At 28.6% G+C, this 17,255-nt stretch overlaps 1 protein-coding gene across 1 annotated transcript in view; it reads right to left on the bottom strand.

Moving 5' to 3' along the window:
• The window catches only part of LOC143251988 (unconventional myosin-VIIa-like), a 143,805-nt gene that overhangs the window by 65,782 nt on the left and 60,768 nt on the right, over window positions 1–17,255 (bottom strand). The window contains exons 11-22 of the mRNA XM_076503456.1: window positions 15,929–16,168; window positions 15,441–15,586; window positions 13,842–13,959; window positions 13,248–13,403; window positions 12,639–12,750; window positions 11,755–11,861; window positions 8,949–9,142; window positions 7,866–7,889; window positions 6,410–6,605; window positions 4,702–5,037; window positions 3,009–3,106; window positions 671–956 (exon numbers count right to left, since the gene is read on the bottom strand). Coding sequence (XP_076359571.1) covers window positions 671–956; window positions 3,009–3,106; window positions 4,702–5,037; window positions 6,410–6,605; window positions 7,866–7,889; window positions 8,949–9,142; window positions 11,755–11,861; window positions 12,639–12,750; window positions 13,248–13,403; window positions 13,842–13,959; window positions 15,441–15,586; window positions 15,929–16,168 — 2,013 coding nt within the window. The remainder of the gene's footprint in view (window positions 1–670; window positions 957–3,008; window positions 3,107–4,701; window positions 5,038–6,409; window positions 6,606–7,865; window positions 7,890–8,948; window positions 9,143–11,754; window positions 11,862–12,638; window positions 12,751–13,247; window positions 13,404–13,841; window positions 13,960–15,440; window positions 15,587–15,928; window positions 16,169–17,255) is intronic.

Here is a 17,255-nt window from a genome sequence, read left to right as displayed (position 1 = left end):
TCTAAGTACTCAAGTCAGGTCTACTGGAAATAGGGCAAGTGTATTATATACAGTGTAAAATTTAGCCTCCAAATGTTATTTTGTTTCATTCTATTTCCATATGACAGTTTACATTTCTGAAACGTGGCATGCACCTTTTATATTGTTACTAATATTTCTTAGTAACAATTTCACTTAAAATATTTTAAAGAAATTAATGTTAAATGTCTATGAATCCCAACCTCCTCCTTCCACAAATATGTATAATTACTGTTGAATGAATCCCTAAAAGTACTGTTCCTTCAAGCTACATTTTACTGTCAAATTTCTACTACTGATACAACAACTTCTAACAGCTTTTGACCACTTAAAAAACTATATGTATAAACCCTAGTGTTTATGATCAGATCTAACTCATGTTCACTGCCATCCTTCCCAAAATAATAATATTAACATTTATATTTCATTTATTACCATATATCAGCAGATAATATAAAAAATTACATGTTTAAATTAATATTTAGGAAAAAAAAATAATCTGAATTGCTGCTTTGGTTATAGTTTGGTACCATACCTTAGTACCTTATTAACTCAAAGAAATGTGTGAACTATTGATTACCTTTACAGCTATTATTTTGAGGAAGTGCCTGATTTCATTTAGCACATCACTTAGAAGAGAGAAAAATCTTACCTTAAATATGGAACAAGCAATAGCAATGTTTTCTGGGTCATGTATTTGAACATGAGAGGTAGGGATGGTAGTACTGCGTGTATATGTCACCATCTCATACTTTGGTATAATATCTCCAGTTGATTTTCGTCTCCAACTTAGAGTCCTCATCATAGTTCCACCAATATCTCGCTCATGAAAGTTAAAAAACTTTTCTGCAAACTCAATCATATCAAAATGATTCAGGCCATTCTGGTCATCCTCTGCTTCTATTTCATTCAGCCTTTTCTCAACACGTTGTTTTCTCCTGATATTGAATATCACAAAATTGCAATTGGTAGATATATTTATGTGTATAAAAAAAATGGAAAAAATTATAATAATTTCAACATAATTTTATAATTTATACACTTGTTCACTGTCCCAAATAACATTCTTTATACAGGAACAACACTGCAATTTTTACTACTTTTTAATTTTAAAATTAACAAAAACCTACAACACATTGTAGGCTGTTTTCAGGACTCATTAGTAATAAGATGCCTGTCAACTTGGAACTTTTTGATTTATTTTTATTTCATCATTCTATAAACACACATACACACACGTATATATATATATATATATATATATAAAATAGGCACACTGTTTTACATTTCTGACAGTTTGAAATACATTATAAGTTTGTAAATAACAAATTACTTCACACGTTTTCACCTTACAGGTTTCAACCTTACATACTACAACCTCCATATTAAAACCACATTATAGGAAAAAATATTTATAAAAGATTGTTACACCACAAGAAATCATGTCTAGAATTTGTTTACTCTTGAAATGTTGATTTTAATAATTTTTTATGTATGCTTTGATTTACTATCATTTAAATTATAAAGATGGTCAGTGTAACAACCAAACTCACAAAATTTTATCCAATTATAATTAATTATGTATTACTTTTATTTTTCATACACAAACAAACTATACAAAATATCAATGCTGATATTCATTCAAAACTACTACCTTATGCTTCAACTTGATAACTATTCTTAATATAAGAATAAATACTGGGTAAAACATTAAGTTCATAAATGTTTATAATCAGAAAGAGAAAAACTGTGTACGATGAGAATCATAGCAAAGCCACCATTCACACTCATAAAGATAGTTTAAACTAAGAATTACATAAATGCCAAAATTCACAAAGCAAATAAAATTGATACTGCCCCTCACAGAAACAAAGTGTACAAGCCAAAGCTACATTAACACTGTTGTTTGAGCTCAGCTAAAATTAACACCATTAACCTTTTCACTGTTCCAGAAGTGTTTACTTGTAATTTTGTTAAAATTTTGTAAGTTTTGTTACATTGTATCAATGCCACTAGAATAAATTGTTTATCATTTCTTGGCAGAAGCCTTTTTTGTAACAAAATATTCATTCTTCTTTTAAAAGTACTTAAAATTGTTTATACAACATTTTGAGACTTATCATTCTCAGTTTTTGTAATTTACTCTTCTTTATATATATATATATATATATATATATACACACAGGACACACTACAGACATCTTATGTGGGATAAGCCTTGGACTTTTCCAAGATTCATTAGTTTGATTTCTATGGAATAATAGGAAGGGTAACCTCACAAACAAATAACAAATAATTAATCCTTCTTTTCTCAATATACAGTTGTAGAAGTAAAGCACTAGATGTTGGAAAGTCTTCAGGGTTTATCCAAAAATGTCTGTGAATGTAAATTATACTGCTGGAGATACACAACAGACGCATAGTTTGTCATATGTTCTATACAAAATATAAATACTAGAAACTTAGGGATTTTCCCTGGGATCCATTATACTTGGATACAATGGGATTCTGTGGCACAATGCACACATAAACCAATATCATACTGCGAGTCTTACATTACAATGCAGCAAAAGGGTTAAAAATGTTGCTTGCACAAGCAGACAATACCAAGGTAAAATAAATTATATTATCATCGGGTTTAAACAAATTATACTGATATTATTAACCAAACGTACAGTCACCATGTGAAACAAACTCTAATAATACAGCTATCTAATAGATACAAGTTAAAACAATCATCATTAATATTGTAACCCACACATATACACACTAAATAAAACAAACTGTGATAATACTGTTACCAAAATAAAGAGATACTGAGTAAAACATATTCCATTAACACAACTGTGTAATATGCAGACACAGCTAAGGTAACATAAACCATCTCCACTAATACTGAGTAAAATAATCTTTATATTATTACTCATAAATAAGGTAAAACTCAGATTGATCCACTCATCAGTGCTGCTAAAATGTAAAAAATGTTAAACCTGATCTCTCTCTCCTGATCTTCTGCTTCTATGACATGAATGGATTGTTTTCTCCCACCAGATTTCTGTTGATATTTCATATCATATACCCATGATTCCTGAAATAATAAAAATACTGAAATATTTGCCTTGAACACTTACCTCAAGTACTTCTGAATGTATAAACTACAAAATATTACACCAAAGTAACGAGCAAAAAAATGTATAGCTATCTTTAATTTAAACTACTGTGACCTTGCTGATGCAGTGCTGTCAAAACGTTTTTTTTTACAATTGTTAGAATTAAAAATATATAATTTCACTATTTTCTCTATTATTTTCTTAATCTACAACATTTTATCTATATTTTATAAGAACAAAGGAATTTTAGAAATAAAACAAAAAATTGCAAGAGTTAACTTTCTTGGCAATTTGTAAAATCAATAAAATTGTGAAAACACTTGTAAACTCATTCTATGTATACAATAAAAAAAAAGTAAAAGTCACAATAAAAATATGTATCAAGTTAGGAAACAAAGGAGATACTTTATTTTAAATTAGTTTTAATGAATAATTGTTATTGTTGTATAGGTTAGAACTCATAGTTTTCCAGTACTGATAGATAAGAGATAATAACTTAGAGAAGTAAAATAAGGTTTAAAGAGAGGAAATAACTCTCCTACTTTTCAAAGCAATGTTGTACCAATATTCCTGTACAAATTCTGAAACCCAGCTGCCAAATTAAAAGCCCAGTCAAACTTCATTCAAAATAGAAACTAAATAACAATATGCATATTCTACATAACAAGTTTTACTGATGCTAACCAATAATTAATTCCATTCCTCGCGCATAATTGAAAAAGCAAATGGTATTTAATCCAGTCCGTAAACATTCAGAAATATAAAAGTTTGTAACCACTTCTCTCATTAACAACTCTTTAGTATATGCATCTCACAATTACGGTAAGATAAACAGCATATGTAATGCAAAATTGTAAACTATCACTTATATATTTCTGCTAGTAACATCTCTTCATTAAAGCTTACAGACCAATGGATAATTATATTAATTTGAATACTGTAATCAGAAGCATAAATAAATAATGTAAATTCAGAAGATATGTATATTTTCAAGTTACACTTCATATGGGAATAATAAATACTGAAAACTATTTGAACTAGGTGTACAATGAACTATTAATAATTTTTTGTCTTGATATAAACTGGTTATTCTGTCTCCAAAATGAGTCAATTTTAGACAATATTTTTCTATAATAACAACTCAGTTTGTTTATTCTATCCATATGTGGCTACTGTAGATGTTTGGTTTTGATGTCTTAAATCATTCACTCACCTCTATAAATGACTATACATCATAATCAAACAAACATTGCATTTCATAACTATGTGAAGCCTATTTCGTTTATTTGCTTCATTCTTATAAGCAACACTGATCAGGTGTGAATTTGGTGAATCTAGTCTGCTGTAATGGAAGTAGCAAATCAAATATATTAGGCCTCTACATTATCTATTCTTCACTAAAATTCACATTTTGATAAGTAAAGAAATTCAGTCATAAATGCTGTAGGTTTCATTCAAAATGATATAATGTGTTGGATAAGAATAGTTATATATTCATAAAAATTGACAGACTCATTCAAAATGTAGTAATAATCATAGATTTTTTTACCTCATTTAATAAACAATGACTTACTATAGCTGGCCTTGCTGAATACCAGCCTTCTTGATTTTCAGTAGGCAGTACTAATGAAACAGAAGTAGAAAGCTCACTTTTTATGTCATTGGTTAGTTCTTGAGACACCAGATGTTGAGACACTTCTCTATTACTATCAGTTTTGTCACAAGAACAAACTGGTGATAGTAAAGAGGGCTTCGAAAACTTTTCTGTCATGGTACTGATGTTAACATAAAGTGCTTGTTCTGAAGACTGACAAGTAGGTATGTCCAAGATAGGTGGAGGTGGTGGACTTGGAAGAGGGGACTTGTCAGGGGATAGAACAAGGTTTGTTTGCTCCAAATTAGTTGAATGCTAAAAACATATTTACAGATAAAAACTTATTAATTTAGTTTTAACACACAAAATATTGTTTTTCTATGTGATTATGCAAGCTACTGAGCTGTCCTAGATTAAGCCTCAAATATAAGATTGGATTTGTGAAGGATTGTACTTGCTTGATAGCAGCCAATGAAAACATCAAAAGAAAAATAATTAATTAATTTGGCTTGAATATTACAGGAGAAAAATATTTTCCAACACTACAACAATGCATTGTAATCTGTGTTTTGAAATTAACATGTAATTAATTATCCCTGTACAATTATTATTTGGGTATTAATAATTAAACTTAGAATTTATATTTTGGTAAATTAAATTTTCTATTTTTCTTTAAATACTTATAAATTAAATACTTAAATTGAAATATTCATATTCTTCTCTGAATATTCTTTACTAAGTTTAATGTGTCAAAGTTTGATGATCCAAGGTGCTTGGCTAAAGAGCCAATTGAGTTCTTTATTCATTTAGTACAGCTAAGCCCAAGCTACAGGCAAAATATTAACTTACTAAGCCAAAAGAATGTTGAAATTTAGTTCTGTATATAGTTCTATTATTATATTATGCAAATGGAACAACTCTAAGTAAATGAACTGCATAACATATATAAAAATGATTTCAAAATATCCAATATATCTCAAAACAAGCAAAGACCAGATATGCTAAGAACTAATTTTGATAATCTTTAGCTGATGAAATAAACGCTGGTCCTTAATCTTAAAAACATGCATGATTTGTTCCTATTTTCTAAGATGAAATTAACACATTTTGAAACTGATTGCTTATGTCAAGTATTTTAAAATATATTTGTTACATTTAGTCATAAATTAAAAAATACATACAAGTATCTTGACAAATATTTTGTAATTTCTTCTAGAAGATTCAAAAACAAATTTTCATGAACATTTTTGACTAATTTTGATAACACAAATTTATGGGGATAAATATTTTAGTATATTTTTATTTGAACTGACTTACAGAAAATTAAGATTTGGAAATAATATACTGTTTCTTTCTACAAAAAATGAAAACAGAATCAATAGGGTGTATAAAACATCTTTAGATGATTCAATTTGATAAATCCTTCTGAGGTCATTGACCATTAGTGTTAAGTGGAAGGTATTAGAGAAGGGTGGGACTCTGAGGTCATTAACTACTAGTGGTAAGTAACAGGTACTGGAAAAGGGTGGCATTCTGTGGTCATTGACCATTAGTGGTAAGTGGCCAGTACTGAAGAATGGTGGGAACTGAAAATACCCTTCAGTTACTCAATCGCTTCAGCAGGACTGTGCATGTGTCAATAACTTGTTTATTATAGTAAACTAAGATATCTGTACAATCATGTCACCTCATTTGGATCCCTGAGTAAAGCATTTGTTTGCTCTTCTGTTCCAATTATGACTTCCTCCATATTGAGATGGTTTTCCTGAACATCACTAAGAAATGAAAACATCTCATCAAGGTCCAAGCATTCTGAAGCTTCTTGAGCACGTCGAACATTCTTCTCAACCAAACTAGTAAGAGTTGCAAGTTCGTGTGTAGCCCTGTGATAAAAGAAAATTTTAATTTGTTTATTGACAGCTTTTGAAATATTACAATGTACTTTTCTTTATTTAATTGCAAATTTAACTTCAGCATAATTTTATCAAATAAAATCAAGAAATGACTTAACATATTTAAACTTGTGTTCCATAAAATGTAATGACTAAAATTTATATTGTGTATTTTTCCAAATCAATAAAATATACAGTTGTGTACTTTGTAAAAAACAAAACAAACTTCAATACAAAAGTAAATTTGTATAAGTATTTGTTGATGGGTTGTTTGTTTGTTATTAAATAAAAATACACTCTATACTGTGCAGGGATCAAACATAGCACTATATGTTACCAATGAGCTCACTGGTTAGGCTTTAAAACTAATTTAGCTACGCATAAAAACAACATAAAATAAAACTACTTAAATCAAAAGTGAAATGTTCATACTGTGATAACTGTTCTGTTTAAGAAACCACTGTGTTATTATTGAATGCATAGCACATGTTTATAATATCATATAATTTGGTTTATACATAAAAAATGTGATGTTAAGACCAACTTGCACCAGAAGACAAGTTATTCTGAAAAACTGAAAATTTCAATATTTGCTAGAATCATTCTAACAACCTGGTCAAATGTGCTACTAAATTTAGATATGTTCATATAAGTGTCTTTAGACAAACATTTACCTGTTCAGATTTTATGGATAAACATTTTTGAACATCTTTTATTATGAACAAGTGATTAAGCTCTCAACACTTCAAGTTAAAGATTAATTGAGTTGCTTCTGTTCACTTTTTTTTCATTTTTAGGTTGAACAAGAAAACAACTACAAGCTTACCTCAAGAAGCAAAGTTGATAACCTCACTAGCTAAGAGTGATAGTTTGAAAGAGTGTGGAATTTATTGTTGAAACAGCTGATATAAGTTACTTACTCTTTATAATGAGAAACATTATAAGTCATTATAAATGTTTGATCAAAATTTACATCAGTACAATTTATCATTCAAATATATAACAAACTCCACTTAGCAATATGTTTTCATATAAATTTAGATGAGAACTGGTGAGGCTTGATATAAATTTCAATCAACCAAGTCTTAGAGCTTAACTAAAGCTGTAAGAGAAAATGGACTATTTGCTTATGTGGCTGGAATACGGCCAATCCTAATCACCCTCGTAAAAAAACAGAGAGAAAGGTAAGAATACAATTAACAATACATTGATCAAAATTATACCTAAATTAAGCAAAAATAATCAACTTACCCTTGCTCTTTGGCCATTTGCAAACTGTTAAAAAATGGAAAAGTGATATGAACCACAAAAGTAACTGAGATGTTAATACAGCTTCAACAATCTGTTTTTACAGCACTTTGAGAAATTAAATTATCCAGTAACATTTTACACAAAGTATCCAGATATGAAGGTTTTTATTCCAATAATATACTCTTAAACTAAACTTTTACTTCTAATACAAGAATATGTACTGAGTAAGACGCGACCTCACTGACATTCATACCAAGAAGATCTAAGGTAAAATAAAAATCACATCAAATGAATACAATCAGATGTTTCGACCTAATAACTTACTAATATAAGAATATATACTGAGTAAAACATGAATACCATCATTGCATACTTTTATCTTAATACAAACAAAAAATACAACAAAAATTCATTGCTAAATTCTTATAAACCTATATCCCAAAATGACTATTTCAACTGTCATAACAAAAAAAAAATTTGCCTATAAATGACTTCTTGTAGTACATTTCATTATATTAGTATCTTTAGTAGAAGGAGTGATAAATGACATGAATTTTATCATAAATGTAAAGAAGATATCAACGCCAGCAGCATTAGTTATTGAGACTGGCATGTTCATTAATAAAATCTCTGTGAATTCGTAGCTGCCAAATATATTTAGTAACAGATATACATTTTGAAAAGCTTGTAAAAACATTAATTATGATTGACAGTAATCACTATGTTAATTGATATATGGTTAATCTATAAATAAACCTAAGTAATCAAAATTATATAGTTTAATGTTTCAGTAACAACAAACTGTCAACTATTTAAACAAAATTTGTAAACTAGAAATACACTTATTTACAAATATGTTTAGCTATTCTCAGGTTAATATGTTCGTGTACATCAAACAATATTTTACTGTTTTCTCATTCCACCCATATATTAAATATTCCTGGAATTAAAATAACTTAAAAGTGAATAATATATTTTTTTAAATTACTGATTAACTAAAATGCATAATAAACACTTTAAATATCCTAAAATTTTAAATGATCACCAAATTACCCATCTTATTAAAAATCTAGAATTCTTTACCTAGAAGTTTTGTTTGTAGCTTTCTGTTCTAATTTTTCTTGTTCTTTTTGCTTAGCTTCCAACTCTCTTTGTTCTTCTTCCATCCTGCGTTTCTTTTCTTCTTCCTGCTCTTTCCTTCTCATCTCTGCTTCAACTCGACGCATTTCACGCAGAGCTGCTGCAACTTCTCTAGCAAACATACCTCGTACAAAAGCCTTAACAATTATAAAACAAGCCTTTTTAAATTGAAAAGCATTTCATCTTACAAGTTTAACTAAGGTACATTAACAAATCTGCACTAGTTTAATGCACTACCCTTCTCTGACTCCAGAAAGATAGACTAAAAAGGCAGCTATTCAACATCATGCACTGTCAACTCTTGGACCATGCCTGTCAGACTGGAATTTTACTGTTGCTCTTATAATGACCTCAAAGTGTGGAACATAATTTTATTTTTGCAATGATCGGACAAGAAACTACAGAATATCAATTCTACAGTCTGGCACTAATCACTGAGCCATGACTGACCCACCTTAGCATGTACAAAAATTTATGTTCTCTTTTGAACATATGAGACTGAATAGCATTTTTTCAAAAAATGCTTTCTAAAACATGTCTTTTTTTTTTTAAATAGCAGATTAATTTAGGTCTAACATAAATTATCTAAAGACTGAATTAAGGAGCTCTGACATCAAACTTCTACCTTTCAAAAAATGTTTTTTTTGGAAAACTCAATATGCTTTTCACTTGAAGAAAAAATACAATAAATACTTTATTCAAAATATCTATTTACACAGACAATTACACTTCAGTGATTACTTTGGTTGAATTTGAAAGGACTGCATTAAAAACAGTAATACATTAGGACACAAATTTGGTTATAACAAACTAATATAATTAGTCATAGGTTTGAATTTAAAGTTCAAAAATGTTCATTCTGACAGTAATTCATTCACTGGATTATCATGATTTTTGTATACATCTTAATATTAAGCTAAATCTTCTACAAAAACTTTCATTAAGAGACAGTTATCCAGACTTTTATTTTCTACATTTAAAACAAACTTTTCTTGATGATGAACTGTTTTGATACAGTTGTAATATTTCTTATACATAAGAAATACGTGAGAAGAACAGTATTTTATAATTTGATTTCTTTTGTAATATTTTAAGCTATTTGTTGTAGAGCTTTTTACTTAGACTAATATTACACTGACCTAATGTTGTTTTGTAACCCTTTTGCAGTACTGCTTTGGTGAATTACACTGCCCACATGATCCCAAAGTGACTATTAAGAGTTTCCATACTAAAAGCTTAAAAACATTCATGAAGATAAACAGCATACGTTAAAAGTTACATTAAAAATTTGTTTGTGAATGTATGGAGTCAGTATGTTGACTGTTCCAACTGCAAAGTGATTTTCATGTTCAGATTAAAAATACTTCTCTTCAGCTGAAAATTTTCAAATTTCATCTGCATAATTTCCAAGACATCATAAATATATAATATAGCAAACATTTCTTTCCAGAAAAACCTCATACTTTATCTCTTATTTTCTCTACTCTAGTTCTATATGTGGTCAGTCAAACTGACCAATTACATACCACCATAAATCTTTAAAGGTTGAAAAATGTAAAATAAAGCAAATAGTGATGATCTATGATATTTAATATTGATCTTAAAGTTTCCAAGTACTTCTCCTGAGAGTTCAAACTTCTAATCTCTCCACACGTATTTTTTTTATGTTTATTTTATTGTTAGTGGCTGAAGTAGTTGCAAAACGAATTGTTTAAAGTAATAAAAGTGCAAGAAAATTGTTATGATACGGATCTGTATAAAGTTGAAGCTAATTCAATAAACTTGGTAGGTATTTCAATGTTAGTTATCCTCCTGGAATTGTCCAAATTTAGTGGTCAAGGGAAACAAAGTATGTATATATTATTACCATTCACTCAAAAATGCTTACTTTTTAATTATTCTTCATAAAACAAGAATAATAAATAAAAAATGCATAGAAAAACAATGACTTCTAGTACTTACAACATTATGAAACTAATTCATTTCTGCACATCTTAGTTGCTAAGCCTCATGTTTCTCTTAAATAGAATGGGGAAGATAAATTAATTTTTGTAGACTTCAAAGAAGCACTTTAGAAAACCAAGAAATTATAAAATTACTATACATATATTTAATACCACTGTAGTTTATCTGGCTTTCTGACTAAGCTATATGTGGGTTTTAAAAAAAACCTCATTCCTGTTCAGATCAATGACTTAGTCAACAACTTCATTATTTGCAGTAAAATTACAAGTTTCCCCTTCCAGCCAATTACAAACGACTGTCAGATTTACATAATTTGAAACACACTCTTTCTATTGGTTATATACATGTACTTAAAAAGAAACAAATAAAATGTTTCTAAAGAATAAAGTAGTGGGCAATGTTAACTTAGTGGGTTTGTAAAATATATCGATATCTCAACAAATCACAGAAGAGAAAGGATTTACTTTATATTCTAGCTTGTAAATGTCTGAAACTGAGTTTCTAACTCATTAGCCACTACAGATATTGTTTGATAGGCACAATGAAACACAAATTGAGTATTAAGACATGCCATGTGGTATACAAAACAGCATATTTAGCATCGTTTTTAATATTTTCTTTTAATTACTAAAATATATATAACATTAAAATTTAAATTAAAAACTATGTTGTGATATCAATTTTATTTATACAATGATGATAAATTTTAAAAATCAATCTCTAAAATGTTGTGAAACGTGTTCTTTAACCTGACCATAGAGAGAAAGAGAGGGTTAACACTCACCTGAATAGTTATCGTTGCTCGTTTCATCCTAATGAACTGTATTCGCTGCCTGTGGCCCCGGAAGTATCGCTGAATTGTCACAGCTGCTTTCCGATGGTGAAGAAATGCTACAAAATACATTCTGCTATAAATATTTACATTAATGAATCTGAGAATTTCAAATTGTGATGATGAGAAACCCACTTAAGGTAAAAATGTATTCTAAAGACAGCTGGTATGGTAATTAAAACTTTAGTTAAAATAAAGTACAGAACAATGTTTTGACCTTCTTAGGTCATCTTCATGTCAGAACGTTGTTTTCTACTTTATTTTAATTAAAATTTTAATACCCACACGAGCCGTCTTGAGTATACATAACAAATGCAATACTATATCTGTACAATAAGAAATAATAAAACTTTGTAAAAAATTTCCATTTTATATATATAAACCATTACAAACAAACGTAAAAGCTTTAGTTTTTTTTCCTAATTATAAAATACACTAAAAAACTGAAACAAAACATCAAGATTAACATAACAGTTTACTATTTGTCTACTTTAATCCACTTATTCCAGTATTAACATTTTTTACCCAGCAGACAGGTACACACTTGATAAGCACAGGAAGACTGCTCCATTTGTATGTTTGAACACAGAAATGCAAATTACACATGTATGTAAGTGTATTACTGTACTTAATTTCTCACAATAAAATTGAATCATATTACAATTGCATGAATAAGGAGCATTCAGCAAACCATAAAACCACAAATCAAACATTATGGTAGAAGATACATTGAAAAAACTTTAACATTTAACTTTAAGTGATATAACATTTAAGTTATATCACTTGATACGATAAAAATGTACCACAAAGTACGAGAGTATAAAAAGATTTCTCACCATTCCTCTGGACAAATCTTTTCCAGTGTTTCTGTATAACAATAGCCATAGCTTTCACTAAGATTTTTCTTTTATCTTCTAAAGGTTCATGAATACTTCTCCTTAAAAATACCTAGAAAACAATATTTGCTTTCAAACGTTATTGAAATATTGATAAAATACACTTTAATTTATCAGAACTCTTTGAAATTTTTACTGAAGCAAATAATTAATTACTTTGTAACAAACATTATGTCCTAAAGGATGTCTAAGTAATATGATAGAAGTCTTCAATAAACAACATTTAAAAAATATATGCTAGTTTAGAATATGACATAGAAATATTTCAGTCATAAAACTTATTCTTAAAATTTAAATAATTATTAAAAGCACAAATTACATTTTATTTTAATTTACCAGGAAACAACTAAAAATTCAACAGTTTATAATATCATATTATTGAACATTTTTGTGTGAAAATCTCTCCAGAGATTTTCATCCAAATTAAAAAATAAAAAACACACACCTTTTATAATATAATTTATGATTTATAACACCATTTATAAATATTATTACCTTATGATATATGAATGTTTGTTCTTACACATACATACCAATTACACACACTACCTTTGATCTCCCAATCTGCCATTCTGATATGGCTACATCAGTACTTTTCAGTATTATCTCAATTATTTCATAATATTCTGTAGTCGCATCTATATTCCGAACCAAACAACGATACCTCTGAAGAAATTCCATGAAAGAAAGGTGGATTGGAAAACCCTTGAAAATACGAAAAAAACTATTACACACTTCTCATACACTCAGAGCAAACACAAAATGTTTTTTCTTAGTAAAAAAATGTCAAATTTCTAACTAAATATAAATATTTAATTTTTGTGGCTTTCTATGCTAGCCAAAAGAAACAATCAAATATCACACCTTTCCACTGTTATTGTTTGACTAGAGTTCTGTACAGAACATAACATCTCTCTATAGTGTTGTAGCTGGAGCACACCCATAAATAGGTTTCAAAAGGAAAGAAATAAAATTTGTATTTCACAAGGTACACAAGGTTACCAGCCTCACTCAATATATTTATAAAATCATTTCAAATTTAAGCATTCAGTGGTTTCCATGTTCATGAATGCTTTTTAATATATAAATAATCACATAGATTAATATATAAATATTATTAAGAAACTTAAAAATTCAGATTACTTCTCTTCTTATCCGAATTATGTCTAACATTCCCAGGTATCTAAGCTGCAGCAGTACTTGTTCTGAATCATACATGTTTGGTAATTTTTTTGTGTTTGGTTTGATGCAACGAACATACCTGAAAAACAAAGATATATATAAAACAAGGATCCCTACCATAAGAATAATGCAAAACTTTCAACATGATTCTGATCTAAAACAAAAAAAGTTATGTTTTCTGTGCTTCATGTTTCAAAGAAAATGTAGCACAATTAAATTCCCCTACTTCATGCATTATATACCATGTTTAAAACATGAATGATACTCCAAAGGTGAGATATTTTCAAACTATATTAAAAGTATTGAGCCTTTATGGTATGGATATGCAACTGATACATAGGTTACTTCTTGTTTTCTCAAACTATGCCACACAATAATTATTTTCAAACATTCTTTACATTACATATTCTATGTCTTAATCTAAAGAAATGTAAATAGATACATCTAAAGTCAAGTTCAAAGACCAGCTGGTAAAATTACTTGAAGTTGTTTATTATAACCTTTTCCTTTCAATCAAAACAACGAATGTTTTTGAAATAATGAAACCTTAAATTTGATTACAATTGTACTTATTTAATGTTTTCAAGTAGCATGAGTAAACTATTAAAGCCACTAAAAACAGCGAGTTTCTTTTGCACTTTTCTTGTATTTATTATCAGTAGTTTGTGAACAGAAAGACCTTCAGAAGTTCTAGATGATAATTCATGAAACTTGGCATACACACAAATCTTAATAAAAAAAATCTAATTACCAAAACTTGATTTGGTATACGTTATTTCCCATCTAAACAGTATATATTAGTTAAATGGATAAGTCAAAGGTGCAAAGATTCAATTATATTAATACTTTAAAAAAGCTTATTAAAGGGAGGACAACAAGTCACTGAAACCAGCTACCTACAGGGATACTTTTGACCACTGTTGTAACATCCCTACAAATGAAAGTGCAAAGTATGTCCACTGACGTTTAAATGTCTATAACTCTTGGCCTTACATTCCAAAATACAGCACCCTACATATCACTGGACCACACTAAACTCAATGGAACTTGACAAACAGTTGCACAGTACAGCACACTAACCACTAGTTTACTCCTAACTGAATGGAATTTGACAGATAAAGGCCTTAACAAAAATGAATAATATATTCTTATAAAATTACAAATTAGCATTATGTTAATTATGAAAATTCAAATTTGAGTTTAAAATAGGCATTCATTGAAAAGATACAAATTGGCTATAAATACATTTCTTTATTATAAAGACAGATGGCAATTTTAACAAAATAGAAATATGAAATATATTTTAGTGGTAATAACAACACTGTTCGCTACAGTGTTACTCAAAATGATATATATAATTCCAGCTAAACTATTCAATTAACACCATAACAAATCATAAAATTACTTAAAACTGTTTTTAAACAGTTGAGTGCCTACAATAAGAAATGAGTATATCAAATAACTAGTGAAAGAAATCTAGTTTTTCTCAACTGTGTGTCACTGGGACTTACTAGAAAGTTCTGTACTTTGTCATAAAATTGTCTGATTACATACACTCACCAAGGATTTGTTGAATGTAAAAGATCTACTAGTGCAGTTAGTTGATATCTAAAAGCATCTGCAACTGTTGGACGACCTTTGGTCAAAGTGCGAGAAATAGTGCTTGTTCCACTTCCTAACCTTGCTATGGTCACTCCTAGTAAGTCCTGATGCAAAAATAATATGACAACTCAATAAAATATACTTTTAATAATATTTCTTGATAAATATCAAGCTGGGCTTTAAACGAATATACATATCAAAACGTTTTTTTACTTCCACATGAAAATCAACATGAACATGATACAATGGAGTACGTCTTTACACATTCTGAAAGAGGAGTTTAATATAGTAATATTTAACAGAATAGAAAAGAACTATTATCTTTTGGAATGAAAACACTAATTATTATTATCTTTACATATTTAAAAACTACAAAAATTATTTTTTACCATAGAATTTTAGAATACTTCCTTAGAAATCATCAGAACATTTCTCAAAAAAACAACCTGAAACTTAGTAAGTTCTTGAACAAAAACATTGGAAGACATCTGCATTAATTCAAAAAACTGATCCTGTTGGACATCTTTGTTTTTCTCCAGGAAACCATCCACTCTGTAAATAACTTCTCCCGCGTAATGCTTTATCCCAAATTCCAAATCCCAACGTCTACGATCTTCACCACGGATATAATTAGAATGACCTTCAAACTCTTGATGGAGTTTGTTGACATAGCTACAGTCTGTTCCCTATTACAGAAATGAAATTTATAAAACATTCTGACACCATATCATACACACATACCTTGTGCACTTCTTTTCAGATTACAAAGAAAAATTATGGTTGAAAATTTATATTTTCATGTATTTTATTAAATAGTAAGAAACTTCTACAGCTAAGTGCATGTAATTTAAAATGACATATTCAAATACTTAAATCTACACATTTTGCACAGCTTACTTGTCTTTATACAAATAAATGTTGCCATAAAAAATCATTAACACAGAGTTCTCCTAGGAAAAAGAATGAAACAAAGAGAGATGCAACAAGTCATAAAACAGGAGGCAGCATTAATTTTGAATCTTTATTTATTTCTAGAGCAGAGCCACATTAGGCTATCTGCTGTGCCCACTGTGGGGAATTGACCCTCAGATTTTTGTATCTTAAGTCTGTAAGCATATAATCTGAGATCAACTAGAGAACAATTTTGGATCTGAAATACTCTTAACTTTAGGTTGAAATAGTAGGTTATATATGAAAAAAAACAAAACAAGTTTGCACAAATTTAAAAGTCTAAATGCATTTGATACTGAACAGTTAAATGTGTACTAAAAAAAATGGTAAATTTTAAAATCTCTTGTTTCCGCAATCTTCTGGCTCATACATGAATATATTCATTTTACATATGAACACGTGATAAATGTTAAACTGCTATTACCCGGTTATAATTTCCTCACAGTTGAAAGTGCAATTTGTTACTTCTCTAATACCTCATTCAATGAATATTAAAACTATGATAGTACTTAAAGGTAACAGTTAATATTTGTGTATTCAGTGAATAAGGTATATTCTATTATTTCTTTATTGTTACTTTTATCAACAGTACTGATTAGAATATTTAATATATTCAATTTTATGATTTTTCATTCGTATTTTTATTGTTATAGTTTTATTAGAGAGATTATTTTTCATTGTTAGTTTATTAAGTGTATTTAGGACTAATCTAAATAACCTAAGTAAGCTGAATCTCATAAGATATTAGTGGGTTTGTGGACGAAAATTTTGTTAACAATAAACTCTAATCTCTATAAGTAAAAATGTAAGAAAATTATATTT

The sequence above is a fragment of the Tachypleus tridentatus genome, chromosome 1, assembly GCF_004210375.1.
Source record: "Tachypleus tridentatus isolate NWPU-2018 chromosome 1, ASM421037v1, whole genome shotgun sequence".
Classification (NCBI taxonomy): domain Eukaryota; kingdom Metazoa; phylum Arthropoda; class Merostomata; order Xiphosura; family Limulidae; genus Tachypleus; species Tachypleus tridentatus.
This window is presented reverse-complemented; position numbering and strand designations above follow the sequence as displayed.